At 37.9% G+C, this 15,791-nt stretch overlaps 6 protein-coding genes and 1 long non-coding RNA gene across 12 annotated transcripts; 3 read left to right on the forward strand and 4 right to left on the reverse strand.

The window, feature by feature from the left end:
- Positions 1-41: 41 nt before the first annotated feature.
- On the forward strand, positions 42-3,245 carry LOC139768714 (F-box/LRR-repeat protein 3). Of its 4 annotated transcripts, none has more exons than XM_071699198.1 (5): positions 42-350; positions 1,244-1,490; positions 1,592-1,811; positions 1,920-2,165; positions 2,511-3,245. In XM_071699198.1, exons 2-5 carry the CDS (start codon positions 1,310-1,312, stop codon positions 2,680-2,682), a joined length of 819 nt encoding a protein of 272 aa, XP_071555299.1. In that variant the 5' UTR covers positions 42-350; positions 1,244-1,309; the 3' UTR covers positions 2,683-3,245. The 4 variants fall into 4 exon arrangements, with proteins under 4 accessions (XP_071555299.1, XP_071555301.1, XP_071555298.1 ...); XM_071699200.1 differs by lacking the exon at positions 42-350 and adding an exon at positions 357-513; XM_071699197.1 differs by lacking the exon at positions 42-350 and adding an exon at positions 558-910.
- LOC139768712 (transmembrane protein 185B) lies at positions 2,752-5,541 on the reverse strand. Of its 2 annotated transcripts, none has more exons than XM_071699194.1 (7): positions 5,254-5,541; positions 4,786-5,131; positions 4,400-4,699; positions 4,174-4,297; positions 3,807-3,990; positions 3,480-3,561; positions 2,752-3,392 (listed from the first exon to the last, which is right to left on the reverse strand). In XM_071699194.1, exons 1-5 carry the CDS (start codon positions 5,289-5,291, stop codon positions 3,821-3,823), a joined length of 978 nt encoding a protein of 325 aa, XP_071555295.1. In that variant the 5' UTR covers positions 5,292-5,541; the 3' UTR covers positions 2,752-3,392; positions 3,480-3,561; positions 3,807-3,820. The 2 variants fall into 2 exon arrangements, with proteins under 2 accessions (XP_071555295.1, XP_071555294.1); XM_071699193.1 differs by having other exon boundaries at positions 3,807-4,032.
- On the forward strand, positions 5,373-7,736 carry LOC139768725 (uncharacterized). Its single transcript, XR_011717418.1, has 3 exons — positions 5,373-5,509; positions 6,297-6,480; positions 6,675-7,736. It is a non-coding gene; the product is annotated as an uncharacterized lncRNA (long non-coding RNA).
- LOC139768716 (mpv17-like protein 2) lies at positions 7,567-9,252 on the reverse strand. Its single transcript, XM_071699204.1, has 4 exons — positions 8,621-9,252; positions 8,078-8,523; positions 7,805-7,930; positions 7,567-7,706 (listed from the first exon to the last, which is right to left on the reverse strand). The coding sequence occupies exons 1-4, from the start codon at positions 8,646-8,648 to the stop codon at positions 7,689-7,691; spliced, it is 618 nt and encodes a 205-aa protein (XP_071555305.1). The 5' UTR covers positions 8,649-9,252; the 3' UTR covers positions 7,567-7,688.
- Positions 9,253-9,574: 322 nt separating this feature from the next.
- On the reverse strand, positions 9,575-10,733 carry LOC139768722 (ribosomal protein L37a). The gene is made up of 4 exons (XM_071699211.1): positions 10,651-10,733; positions 10,141-10,276; positions 9,932-10,016; positions 9,575-9,706 (listed from the first exon to the last, which is right to left on the reverse strand). Exons 1-4 carry the CDS (start codon positions 10,651-10,653, stop codon positions 9,655-9,657), a joined length of 276 nt encoding a protein of 91 aa, XP_071555312.1. The 5' UTR covers positions 10,654-10,733; the 3' UTR covers positions 9,575-9,654.
- Positions 10,734-10,958: 225 nt separating this feature from the next.
- Positions 10,959-13,094, reverse strand: Eif2bgamma (eukaryotic translation initiation factor 2B subunit gamma). The gene is made up of 5 exons (XM_071699221.1): positions 12,936-13,094; positions 12,099-12,784; positions 11,718-12,024; positions 11,280-11,515; positions 10,959-11,209 (listed from the first exon to the last, which is right to left on the reverse strand). Exons 2-5 carry the CDS (start codon positions 12,773-12,775, stop codon positions 11,053-11,055), a joined length of 1,377 nt encoding a protein of 458 aa, XP_071555322.1. The 5' UTR covers positions 12,776-12,784; positions 12,936-13,094; the 3' UTR covers positions 10,959-11,052.
- Positions 13,095-13,198: 104 nt separating this feature from the next.
- Positions 13,199-15,231, forward strand: Trmt6 (tRNA methyltransferase 6 non-catalytic subunit). 2 transcript variants are annotated; one of them, XM_071699218.1, is made up of 2 exons: positions 13,199-13,293; positions 13,375-15,231. In XM_071699218.1, the coding sequence occupies exon 2, from the start codon at positions 13,441-13,443 to the stop codon at positions 14,878-14,880; it is 1,440 nt and encodes a 479-aa protein (XP_071555319.1). In that variant the 5' UTR covers positions 13,199-13,293; positions 13,375-13,440; the 3' UTR covers positions 14,881-15,231. The 2 variants fall into 2 exon arrangements, with proteins under 2 accessions (XP_071555319.1, XP_071555320.1); XM_071699219.1 differs by having other exon boundaries at positions 13,203-13,293; positions 13,381-15,231.
- Positions 15,232-15,791: the final 560 nt, after the last annotated feature.

Raw genomic sequence — 15,791 nt, forward strand, 5'->3', positions numbered from 1 at the left:
AAAAATACGTTTAAATTTATATAACTTCCGAGCAAAACGATACAAGTCAATTTTACTAATATATATTAATATAACTGACTGGGATAGTGCGGCCTTTACGAATGTCGGAAAGATGTGAAGGGGTACGAACGGTCCATGCACGTGAGCTTGCTGGCACGTGGACGTCTTACTATTAGTGAAAGGAACGTCACGTGCGAGTCATTAATAACTAAATAAATGAGTAAACGGTCACCAGCTCGATGAGTGATGTTCAAAGAACTGTCATTGCATTTAAGAAACTTCATCGATTCGACGTCTATCCTGGATTAAAAGAAATTATTGCTTTAACAGTTTGATATAATATTTTGCAGGTGATTAGCTATTATGTAAGATTTTATTATTATCGCGTGATTAACATTAGATTCCATATTATAGTCAAGAAATATGCAAACATTGCAAATCAAATGAAAACTTTATTGTAGTCTTTATTTCAATATTTTCTCCATCCAGAGGAAGAACATGATAAACTTATAAGTAAGTTCGCATCTTGGATCACGTTTTCCCCGTTTATCACGTTTATCACGTTTTCCCCGTTGTAGCCTCATGTAAAAGATCTTTTCTTTTTATGTGATACACGTGAGCAGCGCGCGAATAATATCTGCAATCTCGAAGTCCTTGACCCTTTTCTTCGCGACTTTACTTTTACTTAACGTTTACACACGTTCCTCGCGTGTATGCCCTAGTCCCCACTTCCGTAAACTCCTTTCGCTTTTTCCTAGCACCTATCTCGGTGAGTCGAGCTAGACCAGGGACCGTGATTCGCCGCAGAACGAAAGAGCATATCTTCGGTTTATTATCGAGACCATCGCGCGAATACTTTTGCAGCAGCGTCCAGAGCTTCGCTCATCACGGTAGAATGTTCGAATACCGCGTAAGATTGAACGTATTAATTAACGTATTCTCTTAAACGGGATCAGTGTATTACCATTGAAATGCATGCAGAAAAATACGCGCAACAGTTATAAGTTTACGCCGCATTCAGTGAGACTTCACTGGAAAGAATCAGTTAATAATAGATTATTTCAATTAGAGTGATATTAAATGCCGGGAACAGTGATTTGCAAACAAAAAGCTTAAAAGTTAGAAAAAAGTATAATATATGAGCTTCTCAGAAACCAAATTGCTCAATTCTTTAATATAAGATGAGAAAATTGAGTGAAATACTCACTGATCCTCAGTGAATTCTTGCGTTGTACTGTTTTAGTCGGCAAAATTTTCACCGAGTCAGTTTGAAAGAGTGATGCGAAACTAAACATCTCAACTGTCGCAAATGTTTGCGGTGACAAGCACGGCGAAGCTCGGGATCGATGAGCATTTTAAATCCGCAGTAACGATCTCCAAGACTAAGAATGTCAAACGCAGGAAGGATCATCGTTGGAATAACGACAAAGACGATCCCAGAACGTTGCATCTTATGCGAGTTAAAGGATTTCCGCGACTATTGCCCGAAGGTAATTCGAAGACGGCATGGTGTCACCGATAGCAACGAATAAGAGTTAAGTTTGCGATTTCGTAAATTGCACATACATACGCTACAAACTCGTTATTTTAGGCATTCTCGCTTTGGCCGATTATTGTCGATGGCTTCGCGAATTATCTTTATCGTATGCTTTGCTGAGCGACGAGCTTCTCTTAGCGTTGTGCTCGGTAAAGCAAATTCACTTGGAAACTCTACGAGTGGAGGCACATCCGGAAGCGAAGCCTCTTCCATGTGTCAGCGACAAAGCGTGGTCCGCATTTTCAAATCGTTTGCCCGACATAAATCTCGCGCTGTAAGTAAAAATAAACCAATAATCTTGATCGAATGTGATTATTACAATACCCACGCGATGTGAATGGAAGTCAAAGTAAGCTACAGCTAATCTTCTATTTTTCGTTAGACTATCTTACATGACTGACGATGATGATCAAAAATTACTCTTCACGTCGCACATTCCCGTAACGCATTTGTACCTTGGTGACGAAACATCAGAGTCGATAATGTCACGGATAAGCAAGCAATATCCACAATTGATTGAATTAGTTATCGCCGCTTATGGATGTGGTCCAATTGATCGATTCCTGATTTCCGTGGCCAAGGGCTGCCCGCGGCTTAGTGCCGTCGGTTTGGGCGATTGCGAAATTACGTATGTGAATATAAAGATGCAACATATATATATATATATATATACATCGCTGCCCTAATTCAATATTGAGATATCCTTGAAAACTCAAAAATATTGCAAATTTAAGTTTCAATGCTTTCATGAAGATACGCAATTTGAAAACTAATAAAATTATCGTCTTTACTTTGTATAACACTAATGTTTAATTTCGCATCATCAATTTGTGTACCTAATTTGCCAAAATATCTCGTTATTGATATATATTTCAGTACTGTAGTGCGGCAGGCGGCAGTGATATATGTCAAAGACATCACCCTTCCAACAAAATATTAATAAGAAATAATAACAATTTTTTCACTCTTATAGTTGTTCTGGGTTAGCGAAATTCGTTGCGTTGTGCGCACATCGTCTGCAGGTACTGTATGTTTCGGAAACATCGCTGATAGAAGATGCGGACCTCGATATCGCTAAAGTGTCGACGAACTTATCTTCGCTCCTTGGTCGAACGTGGATACCAGAGTACGTACCATTGTGGTAATCTCCTGAGAAGTGAAAAAGAGGTTTCAACGAAATTTACAGCCGTAACAGGATACATGACGAAATAAAATATTCACGACGTAGTTTTCTATTTTTCACAAATTACATAATAACTTACAGAGATTTTGCAATGTCGAACAGAAAATTCAACGTATTCACTTTTATGTTTATAATGCTTGTAACAATTGCAGTAAAACTGCTGGATAGTACTAAAAATCTGAAATAATCTCGATATATTCTACATGCAATATCGTTTCGTCTGTTGAATTAGCAGTATCGCAGAAATTAATTGATCGTTGCTGTTGATACCAAAAAATAGAAACTTTATTAGTTTATAATAGTTTTTTTTTTTTAGATGTTTTATATATATATATATAAAATAATGTAACGTTACACTAGCACTTGTCTACCGTCGTCGCGTATGGTAGACCCGTATAATATTCATTATCCATACGTAATATTATTATGATATATAACAGTCTCTGTATATACATTATTTCTACATTATTATATAATAAATGATTGGGCATTTAACATTACGATGTCCAGCAACATTAACAGCAATATCACTTTTCTAATTTATCCAGCCGCTCCTTTCTTCATTTTTTAACGCGTCCTGACAATGCTACTCTAGAGAGATGCGAGGTGCTCAGTCTTGTATCCCAGCCGACATATATATCCGTGTAATTCGATCTCTTTGTTTAATAAGGCCTAGAATAAAGAGAAGTAATTAATATAAGCAAATACAGCTACATTCAATTATCCGTATTTAGTTCCATTTAATATTTAAAGGTATACCTGATCATTTTATAGTAGATATTTGGCCTCTGTATACGTCAGTTGCATTAAAAATAACAATTTAAAAATATCCGAGCTAACCCTGCAAGATATCAGAATGAGAAACTTTAGACATCGTCAATTTGCATTACACGTATCGTTGCATGTAAAGACTGAAGGACAGACTTTTGCATAACGCATAAAATGCATAAGAAAATTGATTGATCCATATATATGTGCATAAGGAAATAGACCAATCCATTTTCTTATGCTTATACATTATACGTTATGCAAAAGTCTGCGCTTCGGCTTTAACACATTCTCTAAACACATCTTTGTGACGAATACCTGTTTTAAGCCAATCAGTCAGGCATGTCTATAGAGATTATAGGCACAACAGGTTTCATTAGGTCGATTTTCTTAATAAGCTTCTCGCTCTTTTCCGTAATCATTGGCTCGGATGGTGGTTGATCTCGCTCGTCCCTTGGTTGATACGATATATTACCATATTCTTGAAGCAATGGACATAAACCTAGCAGGAAGTGACAAAAGTCTTTTCTGATACCAAACCACCCTAGACAAAAATTCCATCGTTCTTACATGCTAAATAAAATTAATAACGAAATAATCTTATACATATGTTATATCAAGAGAAAAAAAATGATATATCATTATCCTATTACTAAATAATAAAGTTTACAAAATTATTTCTCACATCTATTTCCACCTTTTGCGCCAAAGGACATAAAAATAAGTGTCATGTGCGACAGGAGGAGTGGCATTGCCACTGTGATATAATTTATTGAAATATCTCCGTCTAATTTATTCGCTAGCAATACCTAAAACAGATTAATTTATGTTAAATAATGCTAGGAAAGGAAAAATTAAGTCGATTATGATTCATTTAACGAAGCATACACGAAACAACGCGCTAGTTATACCTGGAACACTAAAATGGGAACAACTAGAAATGTATACGCCACCGCCGAGTGCAAGGAGGTCCGCCTCTGGCGGGCATTGATCTGCGGCGTTCTCAGTAAAACAGCGGCGAATACTATCGCGTACAAAACAGCCACTAAAGATAAACAAAGGAGTGCCCACAGCGGCACGAACACAACTTCCCAGCTCCACGTTATGAAGCCGTCCAATCTCAAAGCCAAAAAGATAAACTGTAATACATTCACTGCGCAAAACAGTTCCAGTTCGAACGACCGATCGTGTTTTACAGCCCAGATGCAAACCTAAATCATAACAGAGATCAAAAGGTGAGAGTACAACGTTGATAAAAATGCTGGCAGCAATTTGCAAAAAAGTAATTTATACTTACTGCAATTGATACTATTGAGATGAAAATCAAGGGTATGAACACCAGTATCCACAAGTGCCTCTCAGATTCTAATTTGTCGCATACCAACAACTCGAACATCAACAGGATTAGGTGCAATGCCAGGGTAATCAGCATCGCTTTATAATGTACATAGGCATCCCCTTCTAATCTCGCGTGGGGATGCCTCCACCAGACGTAGCTCCCGACCATTGCTCCCAGGATCACCATGCCTTTCCAGAACCATATCGGGCTGAATATCGACCAATAACTCCATTCGATGAAGCCGTCCAATCGAAGAGCGAACAGAGACGTGAATATCATCAGGCATGTGTGCACCAGAAATTTGCTGGAATATATAATTAATAGCTCTGTATTTTTCTGTCCATACTTATGAATAATGTGCCAATCGGCGAAGGTAACAGGTCGCTGAGTCGGGTGTCGTGACGAATGACTCGGAATGAGAGTTACCTTGGATTGAAGTCTTGAAAAAGCGTTTGCAAATTCATAATTGTTGTAGCGGTTATGTAGGCCAATTAAACGAGGAGAACCTTCAGGTGACTTGTCGAGTGGAGATGCATGCTACGTCGAGCAGCGCGCCGATCTCATTTGCCACGGATACCGTCACGGAAAAGCGCAATTAAGCGATGCCTCGGGCATCTGCACATTCAAGAAAAAAATAAATCTCTACTCAGTATAACCAAAATTTCGAGCATACTGAAGTCAGGTAATAGTCATCGGCCGTTCCGATTTCCCCCACCATTTCTCTCTCGCCCTTCCTTCCGCTTTCTCGTTCTCTCTTTCTCTCTCTCTCTCTCTCTCTCTCTCTCTCTCTCACTCGTTCATAGTTCGTTATTTATATTCTATAAGGATAATTTCGATTAACTTACAATTAGTTGGTAATTAATCAAATAATAATAGCTGTACTGTCCTGTTAATAAAGATGAAATTAAAAAGATTAGATAAAAAATAACAAATTATAGTTAGATATTTTACCTAAAGCAATTTTCGTCCATATCAATATGTATGATTAACTTTAATTTCGGTTTAAATGATTTTTTTATCTTTTTCAGTTCTAAGAATTAAAAGAAGGTAAAAGTAAGTTGAACCGAAATTAAAAAGTTGATTTATGTGCATTAACAACTGGACATTTGTCAGTTGAACTATAATATGGCCGATTAAGTTAATTATTAACTTTTTTATTAGCAAAAACAAATTCGTTAATTTTTTGACGCGAAGAAAGATTAGATTAGGGATGACGAATTATTTATTAGATAGTAAATCTTGTTGCAAGCGATTATATCATTTGAGTTAATCGCTGATGATTAACTTAATCAGAGTTTATAAGTCCAAGTCGTTCTGAGGAGTGCTCGTTCACTTGATAAAAAGAATTGAGTTGATTATAGTCGTTATCGTTAATAATAAAAATCAAGAGTCGAGAATCTCATATTAAAATTGATGCTTAACGGAAAGACATGTTAAACGTAATTAATCTTGAAATTTTACGGTTGCAGATTAACGCTGCAGAAGACAAGGAAGATATAATACTGATCGATGTACAAAGGATATTTTGTTATCACGACGAAAAATTTCCGATCGCACTGACGATATCGTAGATATAATCTACCGAAGTTGGAAACTACAATTTATTATGTACCGCAGATATATTGCAGAAAACAAAGTGAGAGATAAGCAAAGGTATATAAAAAGAGCATATATATAGGACAAGTATGATCGTCTTTGTCCGAGATAAAATAATATGGCGTAAACAAATTTACGAAACAAGTATAGAGATCTTGATGTACTAATGATTACTCGCGCTATATACACACATCCTTGCTTTTTATAGAAATGTTAAGTGTTACAGTTTATATATTATTATACAATTCTAGGGCGCAGTGCTTACTGGCGAAGTGCAACCTCAGGCGAATAACGACGCATCGGCGAGGCCTGTTGGAAAAATTCTGTATTTTACGTAAAAAATATTCTCGTCGATTATTTATGTCGCGCGACAATTGCATTTATTGTTTGTGTTTACGCCATTAATATCGTGTTTGTGCTCGAATCGGTGACGACGTCTGGTTAGAAGACCGTGTAATCTTACTGTCGCCAAATGCCAAACAAAAGCGGTCGAGCAAATAAATAAACTCAATGAGAGATTATTCCGCGCGATAAGGCGATTGTTGTGGACACGCATTTTTGTGGATATATGCGTCACTCGCATGTCCGCAGTCCGCGCAGATCAATTCGATCGCGATCGCCGTTATTTCGCAATTGCACACGCCGCATTCTTCTACGAATAATTTACGATTCGGGTTTGAGTGACGCCGATAAACTTCCGAATTCTTTTTATTGATTCATTCGCATATAAATTTAACAACGTTACGAGGTGTCTCTCGTTCTCGCAGAACGTAATATAACGTAATTCGAACTTGGATCTAAATTTCTTCTATCTTGACGTAATTACGATTTGAGATTAGCCCAGTCAAAGTTGCAATAACAAAAACGTTGAACGTATCATTTCTTCGATGAAAATCACCGTGAAATATTGCAATTATAAAAAGCAGTATCTTGTTATTTTAACATCCGAGTTTTAATTGTTATCAATAATTCTTTGCATATGTCACAACAGGAACTGCGACGGATGATTACTCGTCTTTATTTATCATCTGGTAAAAATCGTGGAAATGAACAAATAGATCGGATATCGGATCGTGATAAGGCGTCGGAACGGGAAGATATACGGTAATATTACTTGGAATTTTTTTCCGATAGCATTTTATTTCACAATTGTTACGTACAATATAATTAATAACAATAGACGTATATATATATACACAATGCATACTTCGCAATTATTATTTACGCAGTCATATCTTTTGTTCAGACTAGCCATGAGATTTCTGTCACTCGAAGTGAGCGTCCTGTGAATAAAATAAATAATTATTACTTCATTGCGATTGTTCAAAATTTAACGTACATTCGGTTTTCTGATTGTAAAACGTACATAGGCAAAACTTACATATTTCATATATGATAGAAAAATATCGTAGACCATCGTCATAACATTCGTATAAAGTACTCGATAATGCAGGGGCACAAAAAGAAAATTAATGCATTGCGCTGGAGGCCAGAAACAGCAGTCGACCTGACAAAATAATTTCAATAAATTGCATACATTACATATTTTAAGAAGAAAACTTTCGATAGCAGTTTCTCTGAATTTTAATTGTTATACAAATTCGCTCTCTACGATTATTGAAATATCGATTAACGAATATAATCCCGTACGTACTTTCCACGTGTCGCCGAATTTCAGCTTTAGCTCCTCGCAGATCTCCTTAATTTTGCGACTCTCCAGAAGCCCGAGGCCGACAAAAAATATCCCCAGGCACGTGGGACTCGCGATCGATTGATCGAGTAATGTTTTTTTGAGGACTGACTTTGCGTTTCTGCCTGGCAAAACCTTATCCAGAATCGTGTAGAAACAGTGATGAAACGGACCTTGAACCAGTCCTACAACCGTCATATTCCTGGTCCTCATGTAATCGTGTCCGTATGCAGATGTGCTGGAAATCGCCGTCACCATTTCATCTTCCGGTGACGCTGCTATGACACTGCTCGGAAAGTATTTTTTGTCAGAACAATGCTTCTTCCAATGTTCGCTGCGTTGCTGGATCACATCTCCCGCTGCCATCATCAACCCACAGCTCACAGTGTTGGTAACTAATAGATATTTACCTGCACAGCCCAATATATAAATTTCAGACAATCTGCAAGCGGCTATTATTTTATTATTATTTTAATGTGGAACTAATAATAAAAGACGTGCACTTACCAAATAGTAACTGACGCAGAATGCCCATTTCTATAGAATTATATTATAAATTTTGTGATGAAATTCGTTTTAACGTTCGATATTACAATAGATTTGTCGAAAAAAACAGAAATTATCCGTAATTGCAAATATTCCTCAAGAATTATATGTGTGTAATAGAAACGTTAATTAATATCCGTTTTCTCGGTCAAATTTCGTTTGAGTCGCCTGTTTGAATTCGCTTTTAAATGCGTTTTCTAAGTTTCCTTTCTTTACTGTTATTTAATCAAGCGAATCTTCTTGATTCTTCGGTGCTTATGGAAACGAAATATTCGCTGAATATTGGTGCGTGGCATAACTCTCAAATTGGTAGGTTGAAGATCGATAGTCTTCGGGTGGAGTATCGGCGGACGCCTAGATGCACAATGGAGCTGCACCGATCACCCGAGTTATCATCTTGCATCGAACGTACTGTTTGGCGAGGTCGGGGGCCCGCTAAATATATGGAAAGCCGTCGCGCGGCAATTAAAAATTCCGCGGAGATTGCGCAAACGATAGACAACGCACCTTATCTTTTCGATCGCACGTTTCTTCAAATTTTCTTGTCAGATATGATATAACACATAAAGATACGTATACACACAGGTTTATCAAAAGTTCATCTCACGTGTTTGTAAACGCTATTCAATGTATCAATAGAAGAAAGAAATGGAAGGGGAACTAAGATAACAAACAAGAGTATGCTTAATTTTAAGCTATCTTACTTAACTTTATCATCATTCATATGAATGGAATTCTACAGAGAAATTACAATTCTTCGGTGTAATAAGTGCTCATAAATCTTCATATAGAGTTTCATATTAAAATTCTTTGTCTACAAACACACTTTTAAAGAAGAAAATAGTTCGATAAATGCAATGATCGTTCCATTAGAATTACTTAATTACAAGGAATTATTATTGAGATGCTATAATGTTGTGATTGAATTTTTTAGATTTTTTATTGGTAGTCAAAATTGTACAACTTAATTAGACAATAAGACAGGATGTCGATAATTACTTAGCCGCAGCAGCTTTGGGTTTCGGCAAGCCTTCCCTGAATCCATTTCTATAAATATATACAAAATAATCGTTTATATGTGTTGTATATATTATGAATTGTGGGAAAAATTAGATAATGTGTTTATATATCTTTCATCATTTAATAAAAAGAAAGTGTGAAAAGATAGAAGACATAAAATAATTGTAAAATAATTGTTGTTAAAAAATGTATAGATCAATTGCTTTAACGTTCGTTAGTTATTACATTTTTGACGTAACCATCGTAGCTTACTTGAATTTACGGCGCACAATTTTAAGATGACGCATGCGGCCAGTACCAGTGGTCTTCCTCCTCTTCGCCTTGACCGACCAATTATCTGTGAAGTCGTCATATATAAATCTAATTAATATTCCTAAACCAACATTAAATATTCAATATTTGTATAAACATAACAGGCGGTCTTCTGTGCAAACTTGTCGCGTTGCACGACAGCGACTTACAGGAACGCATTTTCTTAGCCGGATAGCCGCACTGCGCACATTGCGACTTCTGGATGTGGTAAGAGCTACGTCCACATCTCCTGCACAACGTGTGCGTCTTATTACGCCGCTTACCAAAGCTGGATGTACCCTTCGTCTGTGAACATCAAGCAGGAGCATAGTGAACTTAACTGTAGTCCGACTCCATATTATAAATTGAAGAAAAAAAAGAAGAATTAACGATGGAGAACGATATAAAGGGCTATTTTTAATCCTTTCTATGAACAAATAAATGAGAAATAAATATACTCCAGGGAATAAATGATTTCAACGTGTCACACATAAACATTGTTATAACCTGTACACCGGTATTACGTCAGTAGCGTACGGAATGACATTCTTTTCACCCGATATTATTCAATTACGACAGTTCTACGAAAATTCAGGACATCTTTTCTGCGCCGATAAATCGGCCGATCGTTAGGATCGCTATGAAATAAATCGATTTGAATAACGTAAAACCACGCTCACCATTTTAGATGAAAGAGCAACCCAAAGAAGAGACGATAGACACCGTTCCGATTCCGCACGTTCTTTCGTTCAGTCGAGAACCAACCAATAGGAACGACGTGTTTTCAAACGACCTCTGCACATGCTGATTGGAACTAATCGCGGAATTCTTACTCCGACGGTAAATTTATTTAATGCAAAAAATTAAGTTAGTAAACTAATTGAGTAATAAGATTTATTTCTTAAAATAGAAAACTCGTTTAACATCCAAAGAAATGTTAATCTAAATTATGTAGTAATTTTTTCTATCTGAATAAGAAATTGCTCAATTACAAAAGGTAATTCTTTTATATTAAACATTTTTTACAAATAATATAATCTAATTATATTTACAATAATTTATACGTAATATAAGGTGAATAATTAAATTTCTATGAGTCTGTCCGCATCAGTGAGTACTTCGTGAGAGTGTTGGCTACCAGATTTCACGACGTGTTGTGCTCCAACCAAGCAATTCTTCAGTTCCGTGCCTTCCTCGATGATGCAGCCATTGCACAGTATGCAGTTGTGAATAACGCATCTGTAAAAAAAAAATTCATATAGCGAATCGTAAATGTACGTGTGTTTAACAAATATCTCCAACAACACACCTTTGCTTAACAGTTACATGTCCCATTATCACACTCTGAGATATCCTTGTCTTGGATTCCACGGTGCAGTTAGGCCCGATATGATTTTGTTTCAACGACGTTTTCTCCTCGACCAACGAATTATCGCCTACGCGACATTCTTGCATCTGCGTACTGCGTACAGTCGCGGTGCTCGAGATACTCGGCAGCAGCGGTAATTGATCGGTATTCTTGTCATCACTCCACCATTCTGATATCTGTACAGGATATTTCTGAAATTAGCTGAAATTGATCCTTTAAATTTCTAATATTTTGAAGCGTAAATAAAATATATATTATTCGAGATATAACGCGTGGCTCCGTGTGAGAGTGGTCGACTCGTATCGATCCTGTACACATTTGGAATAATATACATTATTCCTTTGTCATAAAGCTATGTAAAGTAGATAACATATCAACCTTAGCATTTGCAAGATGATACATTTGCACGGTGTTCGCTCTAAGACCAAATTTTTCATTTGACACATGAGCGTAACATCGTATTACGTCCTCGTTATAAGCATCCTCCAGATCGGTGCTATGATCATTGAAGGCCGACATCTTTCTTATCAACTCGTCTAATGGTTTCTCCATTGCGAAATGGAAGATATCTTCCTTCAAATCCATATGTACCATGGAAGTCTTATCATCCATAGATTGTTTAGGTCTGGATAATTGTTTACCGACTATATACGGCAAAAGTTCACCCTTCAGCGTAGTGAAATTTCTGAAAAACATTTTTACATTTGATTAGACTTACGTTCAGTCTCTTCGACATTTTTCCCTAGTAAGTTCACTCACTTGTTAAATATTAAAAAGTCTACCACCCATTTGTTAATAATGTACAAATGCGCGTCCATCAGTTTGGAGTGAATGGTGAAGCTAGCGTGCTTCCTGAGAAGCCTCTGCGAGATGTTGATCGTTTCTTCGAAATCAGATGCAGAAGCCAAGAAAATCAATCGTCCCGTATTGTTGTCGATGCCGATCAAGTCCGTTTCCGGTTTCTGCTTGTTTCTCAGGCCTGGCGTTACAAAGTCGTCGGGCATTTTCGGCGTGGGCAACATCAGAGCGGTTACGCTCGCGTTATGTTTCCTGTATAAATTCAGGATCTCCGATATGTCCACATTTGTGATCAAATCGCAGGATATCACCAGGATATCCGTGTATATTTTTTCATGAATAAGTCTGATAGAATCGGCCGTGCCGAGATCCTCCGCTCCTGGAATCCCTACGAATTCTATCTTGATTTTCAGACCCAATTTATCCAACGACGTCGATACGTCGGACTTGGTTGCTTCGGCAACAACGACGATCGCTTCTTTGAAACCCGAACGTTCGAGGATGTGCAAGGGATACCAGATCATGGGAACGTTTGCGATCGGCAACAGACATTTGGGCTTGCCTGCCGTAAGCTCCGTCATGCGGGAGCCTTTTCCTCCAGCGAGCACGATCGCTTGGAATTCATTGTGGTGATTCATTTTTGTTCTCTGCAATTATTGAAATGTAAGGCACATTGTTAAGGAAACTTTGTAATACCTACATCAAGTGTGCGTTGTAATACGTATCATTCAAAAGGCGCCTTTTGTATGTTAATATAGCGATAACTGTAGTTAAGATTACATCCAGATTACTTTATACCTTGTCACTTTATAGGAAAATGTAAAATTGCAATCAGAATAGGCGGTTGTGTAACGTGAGCACACGATTTTTAGAAGAATGCAAATCAAACCATCGATCCGGTCCAGCCATGTGCTCGCCCAACCTAAAATTAATGGTGACGATGACAAGACTGGAGCAATAAGCGAATCGACCAATCACAGGCGAAAACAAGGCTACCACTTTAAAACTCTCGGCTGTGATTGGTCGGTCGGTTTACTGCTCAAGCTTGTCACTTGCGTTTTCTAACCTAAAAAAAAAGAAAACGAAAATGGCGGAGAATGCATCATAAATATCATAATGCATGTGGTTGAAGAGGAAGGGGTGGAAAACATTAAAGGTGATATATTATTTCCTCGCTCGTAGAGGAGCGATCTGTAAAGAATAATAAGCGTATATGAGAAAAATGTATAAATTTTAGGTCCAGATATGCAAAGAATTCGAACGAGAAATTGAAAAGACCTAACCTGTAGGGATAATTCAAAGTATGATGAGTACTGTCGCGGAAAACACGTGTGAGTCCATGGAGGACCTGATCACGGTAGGCACGAGCGTGATAGTCAAGAAACAGGACTTCAGCAAGGTGTACAAGGTGTCCGAGAATGGTGTTCTGATGCTGGGGAAAGACCAGAAGGTGGAAATGCGCGAGATCGTCGGCAAGCCGTTTTGGAGCACCTTCGAGATAATTCCGTTGCCAGGCAGCAGAGGTGCTTTTACCCTGAAGCTGACGGATCAGGTGGACTCGTGGAATAATCCGAAGGGCGAGCTGAGCGGCTACGACAATCGCTCCATCACGGACGACGGGACGTCTCAGCGGCTGTCGAAGGAGGAGATTCTGCAGCTGCAGGAGGCCGGCAAGACCGGCAAGGAGATAATCGGTAGCCTCATTGAGAACAGCAAGTCCTTCGCCGCCAAAACGGGATACTCGCAGGAGAAGTATATCAAGAAGAAGGAGCGCAAGTACCTCAGGTTTCTGACGATACACAAGACGTCTGTATTGTCGCTGCACGAGATATACTTCAAGAGGAAACACGAGAAAATCGGAGGGCTGAGAATGGAGGCTCTGGCGCAGATACTGTCCTACAGCGACGTCCAATCCGAGGGCTTGCACTTGTTGTACAGCAGCGGATACCAGGGATTGCCCGCAGCGGCTATGCTCAATAGAATAGGCACGAGCACCAGTGGTCACCTGATCAACCTGCATCCCGGTAACATGCCTCAAACAACATTCATCGAAGACATGAATTTTCCACAGGAACTGAAAGACAGGCACGTAGCAGTGAATATCTATACTTTCTTGAGATTACATTATCAAGGTGAATCTAGTATAATAAACAATATTTCCACATCTAAAAAGACTGTCGTTAATAATACTGAAACGCATAATATCGAAAAATTAACGGAAAAATTTGACGGAGAAACTAAAAGTAACCAAGTACCTGAAATGGATACGGAAGTTTTAGAGCTGAACACTGGGACAAAAGAAAACGGTACGCTTCTCATAACTGACGCTGTGGAAGATGGCAATACTTTAAAACGGAAACTCAAATCTGAGAAGCCCGAAAGAGAAGTAGCGCCCGCAAAGAAACCGAGATGGTTGTTGGAGACGAAACACGCGGTGGATTTATTAGGTAGCACGAAAGCTCGCGGTTTAACTATCGTAGCAAAAGAGCATCCCTTACAAATCGCGACGGCGCTGCTACCCTTCTTGGGTATCTCACGTCCGTTTGTCATCTTCCATGCGCATCGGGAGCCCTTGCAGGAGACCTACATAGAATTAAAGAAAAAAGGCAATGTAATAAATGTGAAACTGTTGACGAACTTCTTACGTTCGTATCAAGTATTGCCCGACAGAACGCACCCCGACATTTTAACGAGCGATACCGGTGGCTATATTTTAACAGGATATCTAGTTGACAATGCGTAGTATATAAAAATGTTTTAATAAATTTTGATATGAGAAATTGATCAGTACAGACTCGCATACTCGATACCGATCGAATGCCAAAAAGCTAACATAACGTCAGAACAAAATTATAAACGGATTATAATTTTTTACACAAATATAACTATTACGTACGTATTTGCATTTATTACTTTGGCCTCTAATTATAATTCTTAATAATGATCGCTTCTTTTATAATTTCAAAATGTAAAATCATAGTATAAGGATTATGTGTACAATAAGAATTGTTAATATCAGTAAGTTTTTAGAAGTATTTATATAACTGTTCTTACTGCAATAATCTTTTACAATAAACGATCATGTTTTTATGGATTTGAAATTTCGCAAAAATTTATTTTATCTTCAGACACTAGAAATTGAGTTTTTAATTCAAAATATTTGCAAACAAGATTTTCATTCTGTCGCATTTCGTGAATCTTTTTGTAAAAGTTCCATTCATGAAGAATAGTATCTCTATTCTTCATGGGTATCTACTATCTGCATTCTGCCCATGGCTTTTGAATTTCCACAATCTACATAAACTATGCTCATATATTTTACGTTACGTGCACTATAGATTTTCAGTACTGGAAGTGAATATCGGAACGCAGCCGTAAAGTCTTGTGTCCACGATACTTACTAGAAATCGCTCTGAGATCTCGGACAGAGAAAAAATTGACCAATCACATTTAAAAAATTCGGCAATTGACCAATGCGATTGGTTAATTTCTTCGTACAAGATCTCGGAGCGATTTCTAGCATCGTGGACACAAGGCTTAATAGGCCTCCAAGAATGCAGGCGCAATCGGCATTAACGGAAACGAACCCGAAATGATAATATTACATGCAAATAATAGGTCGATCAGGGAAATAGTTGACATATTGCATGAAAC

The sequence above is a fragment of the Temnothorax nylanderi genome, unplaced genomic scaffold (assembly GCF_030848795.1).
Source record: "Temnothorax nylanderi isolate EJ_2023f unplaced genomic scaffold, tnyl_v1.0 TNYL_tig0017_pilon, whole genome shotgun sequence".
Lineage (NCBI taxonomy): Eukaryota > Metazoa > Arthropoda > Insecta > Hymenoptera > Formicidae > Temnothorax > Temnothorax nylanderi.

Bases quoted from the DNA above. Each gene is read 5' to 3' on its own strand.
- LOC139768714 (XM_071699198.1), top strand. From the start codon at position 1,310: ATGTTTGCGGTGACAAGCACGGCGAAGCTCGGGATCGATGAGCATTTT. The intron at 1,812-1,919 runs GTAAGTAAAAAT...ATTTTTCGTTAG, and splicing joins CCCGACATAAATCTCGCGCT to ACTATCTTACATGACTGACG. The intron at 2,166-2,510 runs GTATGTGAATAT...TCACTCTTATAG, and splicing joins TTGGGCGATTGCGAAATTAC to TTGTTCTGGGTTAGCGAAAT.
- LOC139768712 (XM_071699193.1), bottom strand. From the start codon at position 5,291: ATGAATTTGCAAACGCTTTTTCAAGACTTCAATCCAAG. The intron at 4,700-4,785 runs GTAAGTATAAAT...GTTATGATTTAG, and splicing joins TCTCAATAGTATCAATTGCA to GTTTGCATCTGGGCTGTAAA. The intron at 4,033-4,173 runs GTGAGAAATAAT...ATTTTTGTCTAG, and splicing joins CGCAAAAGGTGGAAATAGAT to GGTGGTTTGGTATCAGAAAA.
- LOC139768716 (XM_071699204.1), bottom strand. From the start codon at position 8,648: ATGGGCATTCTGCGTCAGTTACTATTTG. The intron at 8,524-8,620 runs GTAAGTGCACGT...TGGGCTGTGCAG, and splicing joins TCTGCGTCAGTTACTATTTG to GTAAATATCTATTAGTTACC. The intron at 7,931-8,077 runs GTACGTACGGGA...TTATTTTGTCAG, and splicing joins AATTCGGCGACACGTGGAAA to GTCGACTGCTGTTTCTGGCC.
- LOC139768722 (XM_071699211.1), bottom strand. The intron at 10,017-10,140 runs GTAAGTCGCTGT...ACGACTTCACAG, and splicing joins GGCTAAGAAAATGCGTTCCT to ATAATTGGTCGGTCAAGGCG. The intron at 9,707-9,931 runs GTAAGCTACGAT...ATATATTTATAG, and splicing joins ATTGTGCGCCGTAAATTCAA to AAATGGATTCAGGGAAGGCT.
- Eif2bgamma (XM_071699221.1), bottom strand. From the start codon at position 12,775: ATGAATCACCACAATGAATTCCAAGCGATCGTGCTCGCTGGAGGAAAA. The intron at 11,516-11,717 runs GTTGATATGTTA...TATCCTGTACAG, and splicing joins ATCATCTTGCAAATGCTAAG to ATATCAGAATGGTGGAGTGA. The intron at 11,210-11,279 runs GTGTGTTGTTGG...TTTTTTTTACAG, and splicing joins CATGTAACTGTTAAGCAAAG to ATGCGTTATTCACAACTGCA.
- Trmt6 (XM_071699218.1), top strand. From the start codon at position 13,441: ATGATGAGTACTGTCGCGGAAAACACGTGTGAGTCCATGGAGGACCTG.